At 35.2% G+C, this 20,110-nt stretch overlaps 1 protein-coding gene across 1 annotated transcript in view; it reads right to left on the minus strand.

The window, feature by feature from the left end:
- Positions 1 to 5,104: 5,104 nt before the first annotated feature.
- prpf4bb (pre-mRNA processing factor 4Bb) overlaps positions 5,105 to 20,110 on the minus strand; it is a 43,604-nt gene continuing 28,598 nt past the window's right edge. The window contains exons 10-15 of the mRNA XM_051882733.1: positions 11,111 to 11,248; positions 8,291 to 8,444; positions 8,096 to 8,210; positions 7,823 to 7,974; positions 6,722 to 6,808; positions 5,105 to 6,591 (exon numbers count right to left, since the gene is read on the minus strand). Coding sequence (XP_051738693.1) covers positions 6,388 to 6,591; positions 6,722 to 6,808; positions 7,823 to 7,974; positions 8,096 to 8,210; positions 8,291 to 8,444; positions 11,111 to 11,248 — 850 coding nt within the window. The 3' untranslated portion in view covers positions 5,105 to 6,387. The remainder of the gene's footprint in view (positions 6,592 to 6,721; positions 6,809 to 7,822; positions 7,975 to 8,095; positions 8,211 to 8,290; positions 8,445 to 11,110; positions 11,249 to 20,110) is intronic.

Here is a 20,110-nt window from a genome sequence, read left to right on the forward strand (position 1 = left end):
GGCTGGTAACATGATCCCAACATTGTGGCTGTTATGACAGGGTCAGGCACGGAGGGGAGAGATGGATCATGATGCAGCCAAAACATTTATTAACAAGACAAACCAAAAAACAAAGAGTAATTCCAAAACAGAAGGCAAAAAGACAACAGCTAAGCACAGCATACAGGACTGAATCAAACTGAGGGCTTAAATACACAAAAAAAAAAAAAAAAAAAAAAAAAAAAAAAAGAGGGATTAATCAAGACAGAAGTGAACACCACAGAAATAAAGACATAATAACAACTGAAACAGGAACTAAGACAAAGGAAATCAGGAACATACAAACTAAAAGTCCATGGAAATGAAACTAAACAATACATCGTCCCGCCATCATAGGCGATCTGCTCCATGTACAGCTTTCATTAGCTTACTCATGTTACTGTACATAATTTTTAAATATTTTCCAAAATTATTATTAATTTCTTCATCTGTAAAATTTAAATGAGAAAAAAAATACAGAGTGCACATTTAATCTTTAATCTGTGCAATTTAATCTGTTAAAATTAATTAACTGTGATTTCTGGGATGGTGTCATAGCATGATTATTCTGTTCATGATGAACATATGGGAATATGAATTGTTGATATATGAATATATGAATTGTTTTCATTTTATTAACTGTTCTAAGCAAGTGTTACAGTAGGTACATGTGTCTGTACCTTTATGTCAAATATTCAAATATTTAGCCAGCTAGAACTTGATAATGGGACATAATTCCTGTCCCAGCTGCCTAGGATTTTGATTACAGCTGTTTCATCCAGTTTGGGGTTTTTTTCACCAGGAGTTTTTGTGACTTTCATGTGACATTTCTCATGTGCTCGTGAATCATTGACATCATTTTCCTCTCAGGGTAGAGATGCTTGTCTGTTCTTCATTTTGTTCTCAATAACTCACTCAAAACATACAAACCGAGCTATTCTTCTCTGTTTCACTTCTCATTTTACAACCACAAGTTTTATACAGTTTAAATAATTATAGGCCTGGTTTCACTGACAGGGCTTAGACTAAGACAGGATTAGGCCTTAGTTTAGTTAGGGCATCAAAGTATAGCTTTTATGAACATGCCCTAGGAAAAAAAAAAAAAAACATTACTGGTGTGCTTCTTGAGACAAAACAATGGCACTGAGTGACATATGTCACTCATGTCACTCATATTCTGTGAAACCGGGGGCTACATTACTGTATCCGGGGGATACAGTAATGTGATACTGTATCCAGGGGATACAGTAATGTGAAGTTTGAATAAGCTTGAAGTTTGAATGATGCTGCACATTGGTGGTGGTTGAGGAGATTCCCCCTTCAATATGTAAAACGCTTTGAGTACACAGAAAAGCACTATATAAATGTAAGGAATTATTATTATTAATTATTATTAATCATTATTATTAAGTCGAAATGATTATTATCTTTGTTTAGAATTTGTTTAAAGATGTTTCTTAACATAAAGTGTTTTATGATCAGCTGGCCATCTTTGCAGTCACATTAATGTTTATATTGACAGTAAGTACCAGCAGACTTGAGTCAGCATTGTGGCAGGAGACAGGAAGTCATGAGGAACAAATGCTGCACTTGTTCATGAGTATCATGGGAGACTGGGCACTACCCTAATGGAAACATAATGATAACACACAAACTGCTGTATATAACCTGTTCACTGCAAATAAGAACAGAGCACTGCCAACAACACAGAGGACTCTTAAATGTTCTCTTAAATGTGTATACGGGTTACATCCATAGGGCAGTAGGTGGCAACAAGTGACTGTTTTTAAGTGCCATAAGTAAGTAAGTCACCGAGTCATTCATTCAGCCAAGTTTAATCAAAAACACAGATTCTTTTAGAAACAAACCAAGTGACTACTGCCTTTATGAGTGAGTCCAGATATCATTCATTCATGAAAAGTATGTGACCTCGGACACAGCCACTCTCTTTGGGTGTCATTAAATTATTCACTCAACCAATTCATATAGAACACTGATTCAATCAAAAATAAAACTCTACTGTTGCTACAAGAAGCACAAATGATAATTCAGCAGTCTTGCTCGTGTGATATTACTTAATCATAATATATACAGCTGTCCTTGTCATTTCAAAACTTACACAAATATTATAAAAAAAAGTTTATTTGCAAGTGTATATTTTGTAAAAGCGTGTGACCCATTCAATTTCACAATATGTCAAATATGAAAATTTCTTCCCATTTTCCTTGCAACTTCTGTAAAATATTTAATATAAGCTACAATTAAGATTTTAAAATCTATATTCATATTAATTCAGAAATATTTGTTCACATTTTCAGATTAGTATGACAATCTGTCTTCTTTTAGTCTTCTGTGATGCTGCTCTTTCACTGTGAATGAATATTCTGCCAATCAGTTTGTGTTCAACTCCTGCTGCAGAGCCAATCGTGGACACCCTTTAAAAAGGGTAATTTATGAATGCTGACAAATCTGCCAGGCAAAGGCATAACTTACCGTAAAGCACTTAAATGAAATTTTCTGGGGTTGAACATTCGTTAAAGACGAATGCTGGCTAACAATGTTACTTAAAGTTCACTTGTACTTAAAAAAAATACTTTCAGTAGAGTTTGTAACATAAAAGTGATTAATATAATGAACACAAGAAAAACTGTTTAAACATGCAATAAAAGTGAACATGTGGTCAAAGGTACAAAGATATACCTTTTCACTTTTGTACCTTAGGGTACTGCCCCAGTGACAGCGGCATACCTTTTTTTCTGATAGTGTATGTCCAGCAGCTTTAATATAAATAAAAATAACTGAAAGAGGAATTATCATTAAAGTGTCTGGTTTAATGCAACAATTCATTGCGCTGTGTTTTGTTCGTAAATGTTACTGGCCTACTCTGGAGTCTCTCATCCATGAAGTGATGTGTGATAATACTTCATGTATCATCATATGTGTGAAGAAAACACATGCCCCACATTACAATATAATTGATTATCTAATAAGCCTCTTCAGAATGAATAGGAGAGGGATGGGATTTGGAGGTACACCTGGAAGCTCCACTTAATAAACGTGCAATGTAAACAAGGGAATATGGTACTATCCTGATTTCCAGATGGATGTGTCTAAAAGTTAATCTCAAGTCAAGTCAACTTTGCTTTATATAGCGTTTTTTACAATGCAGATTGTGTCAAAGCAGCTTTACAGTGATAGAGGGAACATAATTTTGGCTGTAAAGCAGCTCTAGAAGAAAATAGTGTCCAGGTTAAGGAAGTTCAGTATTACGTTGTAAAAATAATTAGTTACTAATTTAGTTTATCTATACAGCAGCTCTGGAGAAAACAGTGATGTCATCGTCCAGCTCAGTTCAGTTTGCATACAATAATGTCAATGCAGGCAGATCAAAATCATTGTTGGATAATCTCATTTGTTTTATTTTTATATTGACGTAATACTTATTCATGGTCTATGTAAACTTTAAAGATGAAAAATATATTACTTTTTTTGATAATCAGTTAATACCTGTAGTAGCTGAATTAAGTTGTAATTTACAGTTTTTTTCAACTGCTTACACACAAAATCCTTGTCACACAATTTCTGAAACCTGACACTCAAACACCAGAACCACACCAAATCTGCAAAACCATACACTAATTCTTGGCCTTCAACTTCGTTTTCATAAAATACTTTTTGCAAAACACAACACACAATTCTCTATGTAACACAAAAATCAGGATGTATCTTCGATTTCCTTTTTCAAACACAACCATTGTTTTCATTCAAACACAACTACACCTGGTTGATGTATTTCTTTTCTTTCGTACTGTGTAATACAATGCATTACACAGTACAATGCACAAATGCTTACAGTAAAAAAAATAGTTTGGTTTCAGTCTTGTTTTCATGTTTACTGTGAATTTTTCAACATCTCTCTGCCAATTACTTTTAATCTTGTACAGAAATGTACATAGGAGCTCATGAAAGAAGAGCTTTAGGTTTTGAACAACTGTGTATTTGATATATCCAAAAACAGAATATTATGGCAAAGGTGTTTGCAACGTAAGACAAATGTTTGCTTTTGAGATGTTTTTGTGATATTTTGAATGCAGTGCTTCATTTAGCAAGAGATGTGAGGCATTTTGCATTTTGTGTGTGCAATTCTTGGATTTGTGTATAAAGTTTTGAAAAAAAAAAAAGGGCAAAGTTTTGGAGTAAACAAAAGTTGTAAGCAGTTGAAAAAAAAAAAAAACAATAAAAGTAATAAAATTAATAATTAAAAAAAAAATAATTTGACAGCTTTTCATGATGTTGTACTTAGTAAAACATCATCCTTGTGGAGAAATATTGCATCCTGAAGTCTGTTCTGCTACACAACTAGTAACTGAGAAATGACTCATTAATGGAAGAAATCCAAATATTTCACTTGACTAAATTCTTTTAGTTGAAGCTGGCATGAAATTAAAATTCAGTGTCTTGTAAATTCATGTTACAGATCTTATTGTGAACAATTTATCCATCATATAGGTTTCTTTTTCTTTCTTTTTTTTTGACCTTGTAATGTTTAATCAAAATGATACTCGGACTTCTGGTGAAGACAGACATCTCCAATCATTTAGTCCACTTAAACAGCATTCTGCCATAACCTACTGCAAGCTCACACTCAAAACTTAAAATAATTCCAACAACCAATGATAGAACCAAGTGCCTGTTACACTCGGATGTACGTTATGAAATTACAGATGTCACTATTTTCGTTTCATCACATCTATATTACAGATCTTAAAATTTGTTGAGTTAGAATAACCATTTGCAGCAAAAAACTAAATATTAAAACTTGAAGTATTTGGTTTCACTACCTCAATCTGTATTTGTCAGCTAAACCATATAAAACCTTGTGGGCAAGTTGTTAGATGTAGGAAGTCTGAAGGTAGGAGGCAGAATTTTTGCAGGTTTCCACCTAGACATCCAAATGACTGCATTGGGGAGTCAAAACAGAAAAAGCCTCAGCATGTCTCTGATGTCACAGCACTCTCAATTGGCCAAAGATGATGTAAGCTGCAGTTGACTTAAAACAGGTTACATAATAGTTAAAACAACATAATACATCAGAAAAGTGAAACCTTTTATTACTAAAATGATAACACTCAAGGTGTCATTTTCCTTCACAATCCTATCTTTCGTGTTTATTATGACCCAAAAAACCCCAACAATTTATTTTTCAAATAGAAAAAAAAAAAAAAAAAAAAAAAACATTTTACATAGCAAAAACTATGAAGTATTTACATTGTGAAATAAATGATCATCGGTTTGTCAGGACCCATCTGTGAGAGGCTTTCTATTATGGTTCAATTCGGTCACAAAAGGGAGGCACTTCATATCAGATAACCTTTACTTTAGGGACTTTGAATACAAACATTTTAACAGGTGCAATTACTGGTATGCTGAAGTTGTATACAAATATTCAAACCTCTGAAATAACTAGTACTAACAGTTTGCTGATGGACACCATTAGAAACAAATGAACCAAAAAGTAGATATTTCGAATTAAAACAAGACCTTTGGAAAAAGTGAAGTGAGGCAAATTGGCCATTTAGCTGACTGTCTAAAAGTGACAACTTATCCACTTACTAAGATTTAATTCAAAAGTTCTTGTAAATTAAATTATTCATAAAATCAATCTCTCAATAGGACAGGCTTGTAAAGTCAATAAAATGAGACAAGAAAATTTCTAGTGTGATCTACAGTACCACTTTGAGGTAAATGTACTACACCAAAACCAATATTTTAAACAACTGTATGTGATGAACTATGGTGTATTGTTTTCAATAGGAAGGAGACTGTACGAAGTTACTAACCAGCAAAAGTTCTGATCACCTGGTGAATGAGCAGTTTGACACCAGTGCACTCTGATTAAACCAGTGGCTTCAGTTTTGATTCCTTTTATGTAATCAGTCAACAAAAGTGACACATTTGGATTATAATCTGCTCATGTCAAAAATAATTGGTCTTTAAATACCCCTCTGATGTGCTGGCCAAGATATTTCAATATCTGAACAACTCAACTAACCTTTTAACCTTTGCGCTCTGCACAGTTCAGTCACTTCTGAAGTTAAATAAGACAAAGCCCGATACTAAACATGCCTTTCTCTCTCTCTCTCATTGAATGACAATGTGTGCATATGTACAATAAAAACAAGATCATTCTGAGAGATTTGAATTAAATGACTGGGCGCAAAAAAACAAAAACAAAAAAAAAAAATCACTAGAAAAACATGAATAAAAATAGAAAATTTAAAGTCTTGTGATGATTCCGAACATTCTCATTTGGGAGTCTGTTGGCTCAGTCCTGGAACAATGGACGGTCAAATGTCAGAGGTGAAAGTGTCATATCTTCTCCTGAATGAAAGGGTGCTGCAGGGCCTGGTTGATGCTGATGCGTTTAGCAGGGTCCAGCATCAGAGTCCCATCCAACAGATCCTTCAGCTGCATGACCTTTTTCCTTTGATCCTCAGGTAACCTCTGACCTCCGATCATGTCCGCAAGCAGGTCTTTAGTGGGGTTAATAGTGCTCATCACAGTTACCTTCTCCTAAAAGATTAAAAGAAAGTGCAAGAAAAGGGTATAAAACAGGAAGCAGATGTGTGTGCTGATATCATAGCTGTGTAAATTAAATTAGAGTAAACTAGAAAATCAATACATGTGAGATCTGAGAACATACCCTTTCAGTCACTTTGTCTACCTCTATGTACAGGAAGTTCAAGTTCTGGTCAAAATGTTGGTCTTTAAACAAGCCTTTCCGGATCATCTACACAAAAATGAAAAATAAAACACCATGTAAGAAGAGACTTAGGTCACATCCACACGAAGCCAGAGCTTTCCCTATCCAATTTTTTTTTTCCCCCCAAAACACTGATACAATACAAAATTTTTACATATACATCTAAACATGTCTCCGTGTGGACGGGCTCTTAAATACAATAATAAAGTAAGTAAAAGTAAATTTTATTTAAAAAGGTACACTTTAAAAAGGTAACTTTTTTCCTTCAAAATTAACTTAAATAATGAGTCAATACATCAATACTTCTTCCAAAAGATGTTTATGTCTTACCTTGATTCACTATGGTAAGCATGTTATAAGTGTTTATGTTTTAGACCTGACGAGATTGTTTTTGTTGGAAATTGTGTACATGCGTCACTCGCTTGTGCGTGTCTCATCATACCCGTAAAAAGAGAAAAGTTGCTCCGGTTATTTTGATGCAAATATGGTGTGGGAGTGGCATAGGTTAGTTGTCACAACGAGTGAGAAAGGTTGACATGGAGCACGCTAAATCTTGAACCTCCAGGGAATTACCCGTTTAAAAATAATAAAAAAAAAAAATAAAAAAAAAATGCAGAGTCTGCTGCAAAAAGAGAACATGACAGCTCGTAATAAAATGAGAATCAATATTGGTTTGACTTTTCAGAAATGGCAAGAACTGAGGGAAGCCCTATGTGTGCTTCTATCACTTGTTTCTGCTTCGCTTGCGCTTTGATCTGGAGATTCTGTACTCTTTCAGAAGATGCGTAATAGTGCCCCCTAGTGTATAACAATGTAAAAATGGATTGCCAGAAAATTCTATCAATGGCAGGGAAAGAGTTAATGGCTGTAGCTGCAGTAACGTTTTCAGCTAGAGAGCTTGAGATCCTTTCCATCTAAACTAAGGCTAGTAGTGAATGTTTTATGAGCAGTGTGATAATCTCTCTCTTTTTTTAGTAATGAAAAAGAATCCGTGTGGAATCTCAGTAGAAACTGTGTGAATTCTGTGTGAATTCACAATACCTTGTTAGGCATCTTGCCCTTCACATCCATGGCCAGTTTCAGCATGTGGTTGTTGGAGGAGCCAGGGAACAGGATCTTCCCTGTGTACAGCTCATACAGGGTACAGCCGACTGACCACATATCAATGCCATAATCATATGGTTTACCAATGACTAGGAAGGAAGAGAGAGTTAGTTCGAATTACTAGGCCCACATAGAATCGGTTCACATGTTCTGCAGTAATTGTGCACACTGTAATCACACAATTAATCACACAATTACAGTGCAACTTACCAATTTCAGGTGCCCTATAGAATCTGCTGACTAAGTAGGGAGTGATTTCATTGTCGGCGACATGAGACGCAGAGCCGAAATCACAGAGTTTAAGAATGGTCTTTGACTCATTTACCTGCAGACAGAAAAGTGAGTGGGTGGGTGAGTGAGTGAGTGAGGTCTATTTGAGTAAGGGGCTATGTAGATGATACGAACCAATATGTTGTCTGGTTTGATGTCAGCATGAAGGATGTTGCAGCGTTTCAGTAGTTTGAGGGCCAGAAAGAGCTGCTGACTGTAAGACCGCACTGCCTTGATGTGTAGCCCTACGTCTTTACCATACTTCTTTAGCACTTCCCGCAGATTCATACTGCGAGACAAATATGGCAAAAAAAAAAGATGAGAATAACTTTTGCATTATCTTTGAGATTATTAGTGATGCATTGTATATTATTGACCTTATCAACATTAATATTCATATTTGTTACCTGAAATTTATTATCAGAATGTGTCCGATTAGGCTGATAAGGCAAACAGATAATATCAAGGCGGATTTTCTCCCCAATTCAAATAGAGCACTCTTTTTTCCATTTCAAGGTTTAAAAGTACAAAACATTTTATTCATTTATAAAATTTTTTGATGCCTTATTTCACATAAAGAATGTAAAATCGTACATGCATCTATGAATTTACACCAAAGGTTCAGAAGTCTGGGGTCGGTAAGATCAAATGTTTATGAAAGTCTCTTGTGCTCACCAAGGCTGCATTTATTTGATTTAAAAATGAATAAAAAAAAAAAAAAAAAAAAAAAAAAAAGTTTTTAAATTGTAGTAATATTTTACAATATTACTGTTTACTAACTTAATATATTTTAAAATGTAATTTATTCCTGTGTTGGCAAAGCTATATTTTCAGCAGTCATTACTCCAGTCTTCAGTGTCAAATGATCCTTCAGAGATCATTTTAATATGCTGATTTATATACTCAAGAAACATTATTATCAGTGTTGAAAGCAATGGTTCTGCTTGATATTTCTGTGGAAACCGGTATACATTTTGTTTCCTTTGATGAATAGAAAGTTCAAATTTAAAATACAAATCAATTAATATACTGCATCCTTATCGATTTTCTAATGTGATGTATTGAGGTGGCTCACAGATATTTCGTCCCCTTGGAATTATAAGGTTCTATTTGACATTTTTGTCAACATTGAGTTATTCACATATTCTTATTCTGTGACAACTTATTTACATTGTGATGTTTCTTTTTTTAAGTTGTGTACATTTTGGGACTTTAAGAAAACAAAAAAGGTGCTAAGTCGAACTTTAACTTGGTTCTATAAGGTTCTATCTGTGAGCCAATCAGCACTTTAAATGCACACAGAAGGACCAATCAGGATCAGCTTTCTTTGTCATGTCACCGGACCGCTCCGTGACAGCAAAAAAGAGCGCAGAAAACACTAAATCAGTGAAGACAAACAATTCCACACAGCGCAATGTTTATTAGAAACCTCATGATTGACTATTTTATTTATGATTTTGTCAATGACAGCAATCCAAACAGTCTTTGTGTGTTTTGCTGTAGCTCTTGCTGAGGAGTTATTTTCAGTTAGACACCACGCTAGCCATCAGAGCTATTAAGAGGATAGGTTCGGTTTTTGTAGTCTATTTGCTTAATTCCAGTCACGTTATTGTCATACGAGGGAATGTTATGTATATATTAGGTTATGTTTTAACCTTGATCCATCCTGTGCACTTGAGCTGTATGTGGCTATAAAGCTATGGCATATTGGATTAAAGTGTATAAACATGAACAAGATGAAAAGATTGATCTCAAAATCATACAGTAACTGCTGGAAAGGGATCAAATACGCAAAAGATGCTGGAAAACTGAAGAATTTTTGGGACCTGGAGGACTTTTTCTGAAGAATATTGGGCAGTTTAACTGCTCAGGACAAACAAGGGACTCATGAACAACCATAACAAAAAAAACAAAAAAAAAAAACAGTCGTGGTTCATCCTGGTAACCACACACAGTAATAAGAATCAAGGGTTCATAAACTTTTGAATTGGGTCATATTTATAATTTTTTTTTTTTGTCTTGTGGACTTTATGTAAACATCGTTTATGTAAAATCTTACTCAGGACAGTACTAAATAAAAAAAAATAACATGCATTTTGTATGATCCCTCTTATTTGTTAAAATAATTCACATTTTCACAGATTCTGCAAGTGGTTCATAAACTTTCAAGCAGCACTGTATATAGTCAGTGAAACATTTTTTCAATGTTAATTAAACTTTGTTTAACACCTCTGCTAAAGCATTGTCTGTTTTCTTGCAGTTTTTCTTAAAAGGTCTTAAATTTTACAATATTAAGCCTTAAAGGTCAAATAGTCAATTTAATTGACGGGGTCTTAATTACAACAATAAACATCATGTTATTTTAGCCATACTGATGTCTAGAGAGAAAGTAATTTTACCTGCCCCACTTTGTGTGGAATAAAGCCCTGGTCAAAAGTATTACAGTAGCTGCTGTCTGTCTAAACAAAAGGAAGCTTAAACTTAAATGGTTCCTGCAATAACGTGTTAAATTACCCACCATATTCCTACCTAAATTGAACATCTGCAATGGACAAAATATTTAGCACTGCCTTTTATGCTTAAACAAGAGGGGGGTTGTTTTAAAACTAATTTTGTTTTAAAACAAATAATTAAACTGTGTTTCTTGAAAATTATTGCTTCAATTAATGTTTTTTTAGAATTAGAAGGTTCTATCTGCATTTGACCCGTTCCAAAAATCCCCATTTACAAATGAGAGGTTTTTGATATTGTACAGTAATAATACATTTAGCATCTCTGTCATTTATGCATTAAAGAAACTTGTTCCCCATATAATTTTTGCTTTATGGAATGCAAAATCTTTGAAGCTCAATATCTCAAAACTGCTCAGAATGCAGATAGAACCTTATAATTCCAAAGGGACATTTGCCGATTTCAACAACACACTCCCATGCACACAGCAGGAATCTGAAGTACCTGAGAGGTTCAAACACCAAACAGAGATGCTGTTTGTGGTAAAAGTGTCTGAAGAGACGCAAACAATGAAATTTATCGTCAGGATCTGCATCATTCAGCTTCTTCAGAAACTCAAGCTCCTTCAGTCCCGTCTTCTGCCTGCAATTAGACAAATGAATTTTAGCATTTAGGAATATTTACACAGACTGTTTAATGCAGCTCAGAGGTGACATGAATATGAATAAAAAAAATTAAATACTATGCTATGATAAATATGAAACTAAAATCATTAGTAAGTGGCAGAAAATCACTGTCTTAAGTGACTGTCTTCAGTAATTCATTCAACCGATTCATTCACATGGATTAATTTAGGAACAAAGCAAGTGAACCGTAATTATGAATGGGTCTAGTGTTGTCAAAAGTACCGGTACTTCGGTACCAAGTCGGTACTTAAATTTTGAAAATGCGACGATACCAGCATCTCTGTAGTACTGGGAGTACAGAGTGTCCGGGTATATTCGCTACCCACTGATAGGGCTGTGCCAGTATTTACGTGAATATGACACGAGTGAAGCACAAAGCTTTGTTTACAGAAGAAATAGGCTAATAGGTTAGCAATTAAATGTGACATCGCAGACATGGAAACATTTTGGTTAGGGATGCACCAATACCGATACCGGTATCGGTATTGGGCCCGATACCAAGCTCGTACTTGTACTCGTACCTGTACTCGTACCTGTAAAAATACCCCCGATACCAAAGACCAATACCTCACGTGATGTAACTGACAGAATTTTCCGTGCACAGAGACACCAACGGCAGCAGCAGAAACAATGTCAGCCTCAGGGGTGTGGATCTACTTCAAAATGAATGATTACAACCCACACATTGCGAACGGCATGCTTTCAATCACAATTTGTTTTTTATTAAAGCGGGATAGGCGGAATCGCGCTTAATGACACAGACCAGAAGCGCGCTCTCTCTCTCCCTTTCTTGCACGCGATCCCAGTGCTCTCAGACAGCACGCGATCAGTTCTCCTAGCACCTGAATGCTCAAATGCACACATAGTTGTCAAAATGTCCATCATGTGGAGTATCTAACGTAAATACAGTCGGTTATGGCTTAAGTGGACGTAAACATTTGAGTGAAAACAGGATATGCGTTACTATCCATGGATTCGGTCTTAAAGGGACCGTAGCCTAATTAAATGTGTCATTAATGTTAATAAAACAACAAAAGAAAAAAAAAAAAAAAAAAAAATGTATACATGGTATATAAACCATGTATACATTATGTATATGTATATTATATTATATATGTATAACCATACATATGTATGTATATATACATATATATATATATATATATATCGGTAATTATGCCCTTCGAAGGTGAAATTTGTGTTCTTTAAACCCCTGGAGCCAGCGGTCACGCCGGCGATACCACCTTGCTTTTTTTCTTACCAGTATGAAAGAGACTCAAAATACTCCATCTATTTTGCACATACAATTAAGAGTTATATTCCATTTTAATCTGTGAAATATCTTTTTATTTGTGTACACTCAGTAAAAACAAATGTTGTGCTTTTTGCAAAATAAAGAAAACTAACATGATGCACGACCTGTCGTCTCCCTCTGAATGAAGTCCAATCTGATACTCAGAAAATGAACTGTAACTTAGTGAATAGTAATGAAAAAATGAGACGTATGTCTAAAGAAACATTGAAATGTCAGGTTTTAAATTGTGTAAGTCAAATTGAAAACAAATAATCTCCGTTTATGTAATCTGAATGAAAAGAGATTCAAATCGTTTGCAAGTCAGCTCATTATCCGCTAATGCGGCCACACCCACAGAGCTCACGCTCTATTCAGACGCAAATTCTGAGGCAATACATGTATACATCGTCGCAATTGTGTATTTATTATCTTCAAAAGTGTCTATCTGCATGTTATAGCCATGGTTATGGCGATGTCTGAAAGCCTCTGTTAGTTCCTGGAATGTCACATGGTATGCCTATTCTTCATTACGTGTCATTTGTGGACTAAATGTGCACAGAGCGCCCTCCGGCTGCAAGTATGAATTGAAAACAGTATCCAGCGCTCACAGTGATGACAATAAATACTGAATAAATATTACTCCTCTGTATAGAAAATTGACAAACATATGAGAATCCATCAATATTTCTCCAAATGTGCATGCTTTTAAGCTAAAAGCCCTGATTGATGTTTTGTCAAAGGTAACAGCTTTATTTTTCATAATCATAACTCCTGACGCATATTAAGAAATTACGGTCACTATAAGATTTTAAGAGTAAAACAGAGGTCAAAATATGAAGCTTGAGTCTTAGATCTTTTTAATGATGTATAGTTTGTCAACTGCACATTAACATTTAGGCTATATAATATAATAAATATAATAGCCTATATGAAATGCCACAGAGGTAACATGAATGTTCAGACGCTTTGCATCACAGAAATACATTATATTTTAAAGTATATTAAAATAGAAAAACCATTATTTTAAATTGTAATAATATTTCACAGTATTGCTCTTTTTTCTGTATGTTTGATATACAGCATGATGAGCATGAGACTTCTTTTAAAAACATAATAGTAACGCGTCCAATCTTTTGACTGGTACTGTAATTTAAACTATAATAGGCCTATACAAAATTTTCTTCACATGATGTGCAATACGTGCATGCATGAGATCACAAAAATCATGTTTTTTTTGTCAAGAGTGGACATTATATTAACGTTAATACAATAGCTGATGTGATCCTGTTATCAGAGGGTTTTTTCACATTGCCTACCTGACTGAAAGGGCTCACTATGCAGGTCATTACGCAGGTCATTATGTGGGTCTTTGTCTTCTCAGGTGTGAATCACTGCATTATTAATGAAGATTCTTGCCTCCATGCATACTGTGTGTCTTGACAAACATCGTCTTACAAAATTTAAATCAATTGTTTTATATGAACGAGTAGGCAGGATCATTTTTACATCATTTTGAAGCAAAAACTCTAGACTACAACCTCCAATACCCAGAAGTCTTGTGAACACATATTTTGTATTTATTTGGTGGCCTTATTTCAGTAACTTAAGTTTTTTGCTTTTTCAATAACCACGCATAAACTTTATTCCTTCAAAAATACAAACATGTACATACATGTTCCTCACATATTATGGTAGCCTAGTTCATGCTGAATACAGTGTAATGACACCTTTTCCATTAATATGTTTATGAACAACTGAAAAAAGCACAAATGTCAGGGCATGTCAAAACTTCTCCAGGGCCCCAAAAATCCACAGACCCCAGAGGGTTAAAGGTGCAGTATGTATGATTTCTGTCCGCTAGAGGTTGATTCAAAACAAAGGCGTAGCTTGATGACGGAAAGTTTGAGCACGGAATCTTGGGACATGTGGTCTTCACCTCAATGGACGGTGCAAAAGAATAGGGATAGGACTCAGGAAGAAATCACGTTCATGGACGCGATTATTAACGTTACTGTAGTATGAAGCAGAGCAGGACCGAGTAATGTGGGAGCTGAACGAGGCCGCTGGAGCGATTGCGCAACACACGCCTCACGAGCAGTGGAACTTTTCCGGTCATGAGTATGAGGTAATGCAGCCCTGTTTATCATATTAGATACATTTGAGTAGTGTTGTCAAAAGTACCGGTACTTCGGTACCAAGTCGGTACTGAAATTTTGAAAATGTGACGATACCTGCATTTCTGTAGTACTGGTAGTACCGAGAATCTGGGTATATTCGGTACCCACTGATAGGGCTGTGGCAGTATTTACTTGAATATGACACGAATGAAGCACAAAGCTTTGTTTACAAAAGAAATAATAGGTTAGCAATTAAATGTGACATAGCAGCTACGGAAACATTTAGGTTCATGCCGAATGAGAGAGGTACGTGAGCCCATAAATTTCAGCTTTGTATTCTGTTTTGTGAATCGCGATCTGGTCACCCGATTAGCAGAGAATTTAACAATATTCCATTAGTTATTCCACTGAACATTTAATCTCTGTTTCTTTTCCCAAATCTTCACTCACGAAGGGGATTATAAACGTTTCTTTCTTTCTTTCATTCGCATTTAGGCCTATTATAGGCTATTCGCATTCTTTACTGTAGTAAAGTAGAAAAAACACCATAGGACAGAAACCTTTTTGCTTGCATGTCAATTTCTATTTAACACAGTTTGCGCTTGTTATTAGACTTCATAAGGCGCGTCAGGTTTATTTGTATAGCGCGTTTCACACACGCTGGTGATTTTTACTTTCGCTTTTTCCTGGCAGCGCAAAATCAAACATAGCCTGAATGTCTTGCCCCTGCGGAGGATAAAACTCGCTCTTCAGACCTTTTACAACAAGTGTCAGTTGCTTGTAACATCAGGAGATAACGAAGATATTATTAAAGAGAAATGTCTCTTTCCTGCTCGTGTCCCACATCCCTCTTAAAGAGCAGAGAGCGGTAGGCTATATGACGCATCTTTGTGTGGAAATAAAAAAAACGAATGTTTTTAAATAATATTTAACTTTCTTATTATTTAGGTTACCATTATTTACCGATATTTGTTTCATAGTTTTACAGGCTGTAGTGTGTTGTTTCACTGACGAAATAGCTAAAATAAACACGCATGTCTGTTACCCCTGTTGAAAAAACCAGCATATGCTGGTAAGGTAGGTTTTGAAGCTGGTATGCTGGTTTGAGCTGGTCCAGGACCAGCTTAGGACCAGCATAGGACCAGCATAAACCAGCTCAAACCAGCACACCAGCTTCAAAACCTATACCATAACCAGCATATGCTGGTTTTTTCAACAGTACAAAATGGATGTTTGAGCATTTATTTATTTTTTTAATATTTCAAAATTTTTTTAATTGAGGTAGCCTATATATACACATACACAAACATACATGCGCCAAATCATATTTAATATGTTTTTAAAATAGGCTATATAAAATAGTAAAATAGTTCCAACAGATTTTGCTGTGGTACCGAAATTGGTACCAAGAACCATAAAATTTTCATGGTATTGGTACCGACTACTGGAATTTTGGTACCGTGACAACACTACATTTGAGTGTGTTGAAAATGATGTTATATCGTTACTCTGTGCATCCACTTGGTGGCTGCTGTGAGATACTTGTTGCACACTGCAGTAAGCGAGATGGATTTTAGAATATCATATTAAATGCTGGATGGCTTGTGTTGATAAATGGCATGCAATTAATTTTAAAACATATTGTATGATGGAGAAAATTCTGTATTACTGTTACTAAAAATAAAGCTGCATCTGATTATGCTATGTTAGCTACTTGACAAAACAGTGTTTTTCTCTGAGGCATGGTAAAGCATGGTACTCGCAAAAAATAAAGAAAATTAGATTTAAACAATAAGACTAAACGTGTTGAGCTATATAACAATAATTCATTTTCTATAAACAATAATATAAATAATTCTATAAACGTAACCAAACAGTTGTTTCCTTGTCTATTAAAACATGTAATATATTAAAGCATCTTTGGTGTTTCCATGGTTTCTAAAAAATAAAACCGGAAACCGAGGGTAACGCGAGTATGACGCAATTGACAGGCGACTCTTCACACGTCCCAGAGCCTTGGTTAAAATAGCAATTTTCTCACGATTTACAAATAGTTGGAAATATTTGGGATATTGTAAGTACTCAAGTAAACAAAATATATAACACTGGCCTAATGGTTTTTGGATATTTTACTGCAAAAATCTTACATATATTGCACCTTTAAGTTTGTGACAAGTACATAAAAATGTATTACTGTACTGTCCTACATTAATTAGTATCACTGTGCTTGGAAAACTGCAACATCACCAAAAAATAATCTTTCATTTGAAGGCCATGTTTCTATCATCTGCAAAACTGCATTCTTCCATCTTAAAAATATATCTAAACTACGATATATGCTCTCAATGACAAATGCAGAACAGTTAGTTCATGCGTTCATGACCTCAAGGCTAGATTACTGTAATGCTCTACTGGGTGGTTGTTCTGCTCGCCTGTTAAACTACAGCTCGTACAAAATGCAGCTGCTAGAGTTCTTACTAGAACTAGGAAGTATGACCATATTAGCCCAGTTCTGTCAACACTGCATTGGCTTCCTGTTAAACATCGTATAGATTTTAAAATCTTGCTAATTACTTACAAAGCACTAAATGGTTTAGCTCCCCAGTACCTGAGCGAGCTCTTAATGCATTATAGTCCTTCACGTCTATTGCGATCTCAGAATTCAGGCCAGCTGATAATACCTAGAAAATCAAAATCAACTGCAGGCGGTAGATCCTTCTCCTATTTGGCACCTAAACTTTGGAACAATCTTCCTAGCATTGTTCGGGAAGCAGACACACTCTGTCAGTTTAAATCTAGACAAGATAGCAGAGACTGAGTCAACTAGATCATCCATTGTGAAGGCCTCATCGACACGACAGCCAGTGGCACAGTTCCTCAACAAACCGTCCATACCGGCGTGATGAATACGATGGATTGAACTGGAATAAATACTTTGAATGTTGTGATCCTATCGGGCTTATGATAGCTACCTGAATCGTAACAAAGCACTGTTTGCCAGAGGAGAACTGGCCCCCCGACTAAGCCTGGTTTCTCCCAAGGTTTTTTTCTCCATTTTAACACCTATTTGCCACCTGTTTGCCACCTGATGTCACCCGTTGGAGTTTGTGTTCCTTGCCGCTGTCGCCTTTGGCTTGCTTAGTTGGGGACACTTGACATTTGACATTCAACAGTGCTTTGCATCTGCCTACACTGACAGCATTTTCTTTAAGAGCTGCTGTGCAGCCAAAATTATATACTATTTATCACTGTAAAGCTGCTTTGACACAATCTGCATTGTAAAAAGCGCTATATAAATAAAGGTGACTTGACCAAAAAATAAATAAATAAATAAATAAAAGAGAGAAATTAATAAATGTATAGGCATCGGTATTGGCGAGTACCAGAAAAAAAAAAAAAAAATATATATATATATATATATATATATATATATCGGTACTCGTACTCTGTCAAGTTTATTTGTATAGCGCGTTTCACACACGCTGGTGATTTTTAGTTTCGCTTTCTCTGGCAGCGCAAAATCAAACATAGCCTGAATATCTTAAGATAAAACTAGCTCTTCAGACCTTTTATAACACGTGTCAGTTGCTTGTAACATCAGGAGATAAAGATATTATTAAAGAGAAATGGTCTCTTTCCTGCTCGTGTCCCACATCCCTCTCAAAGCGCAGTGAGGCTATATCACGCATCTTTTTGTGGAAATAAAAAACGAATGTTTTTTTAGAATACTTAACTTTATTATTATTTAGGTTACCATTATTTACTGATATTTATTATTTAGTTTTACAGGCTGTAGTGTGTCGTTTCACTGAAGGAATAGCTAAAATAAACACGTCTGTTTCAAAATGGATGTTTGAGCATTTGTTTATTTTTTTATATTTCAAAATTTATTTCATCAAGGTATATATAGCCTACACACACACACACACACACACAAACATACACGCTCCAAATGTTTATAGGGCAAACGTACCTATTAAGCTCACCAAATTCTATACTGAGACATTTTTAGTGCGCAGGATATTGATTTCAGTACAAGAAGTTATGTTAAAATAAAATATTAATCTCTCACATAATATTTAATTTTAAATGACAAAAGCATTATAATTAAGATGTACATCATTAAATACAAAGTCTGGCTGTGCTTAATGGGTACATTTTTGTACCCTTTAAGCACACCCCTGTTGCCACAACATGTTTTATTAAAAAATTCTTGTTTATTTTAAACAACCTTTTTAAAAAATTGATTTTTTTTTTTTTTTTTTTTTGAAGTTACAGAGTCAATCACAAAAAAAAAAAAAAAAAAAAAAAACAGAACAATAAAATCAAGCAACAAGGCATTCAATTTGATCAGTTATATATTCTAATTCGTGACCGGTGTTTTGCTTTGCTCCATCCTCTCCGCTTCCGCGTTCGTCATTACGTCATGCGTCAAGTCAAGAGTTCACTCTTTCGCTGTAAATCGATGTGTACAGCAGTCTGTTGGAAGTTATTTTAGTTTTTAAAGTTTTAAATATGGATATTTTTCTTACACAAATGCATCGATTTGCTTCAGAAGGCCTTTATTAACCCCCGGAGCCATGTGGATATCTTTTATTATGGATGGTTGCACTTTTTTGCGCTTCAAAATCTCCTCTATTTACGGTCATTATAAAGCTTGGAAGAGCCAGGACATTATTTAATACTAAAAATGTTAACTCCGATTGTACTAGTCTGAGGATACACCTAGGATAGCTTGATGGTGAGTAAATCATGGGGTAATTTTTATTTTTGGGTAAACCAACCCTTTAAGGCTGTGAAAATAAGTTATTAATCATTTTATAAAGATTAACTTAAAGTGACAACCATCAGTTAATATTTAAAGTCTGTTTATGAAGTATTTACATAGACGTTTAATGTGAATAAGTTTGAAAGGAGCACACAGATTAAATTGGAGCAGCAACAATTTTTAATTAATAAATATTGCATTAAATTTAAAGGACACGATTTTGATAAATAATCTAGGTCATGTATTAAGTTTATACATATTTTAATATGAACAACTATTATTGACAATATCCAGTGGCGATGCTCTGCGGGCGACATGGACACACACACACGTGTGCTGTTGTTTCGTTTGTTAGCTAGTTGCTCCTGTGTGAACTTTTTTCCACTTGTAAAACTAGTGGCAATCGGGCGCTAGTTTATTCGAGGGAGGCGCTCCTGTCTCTACGTTATTGTGGATACGCAGCAGACCTGCCCCGATCGTTCACTAAAAACTTACCGTAGGGCATAACAGCTGCACGTCGTCAGCGACTGCGAAAAAGAGGCCGAAGAGGAGGCGCACGACAGCAGCTACGGAAAAGAGGTAATCGACCCCCACTGCCATCTATGATCCTGAGCAATGCAAGGTCGCTGAAAAATAAGA

The sequence above is a fragment of the Ctenopharyngodon idella genome, chromosome 23 (genome assembly GCF_019924925.1).
Source record: "Ctenopharyngodon idella isolate HZGC_01 chromosome 23, HZGC01, whole genome shotgun sequence".
Lineage (NCBI taxonomy): Eukaryota > Metazoa > Chordata > Actinopteri > Cypriniformes > Xenocyprididae > Ctenopharyngodon > Ctenopharyngodon idella.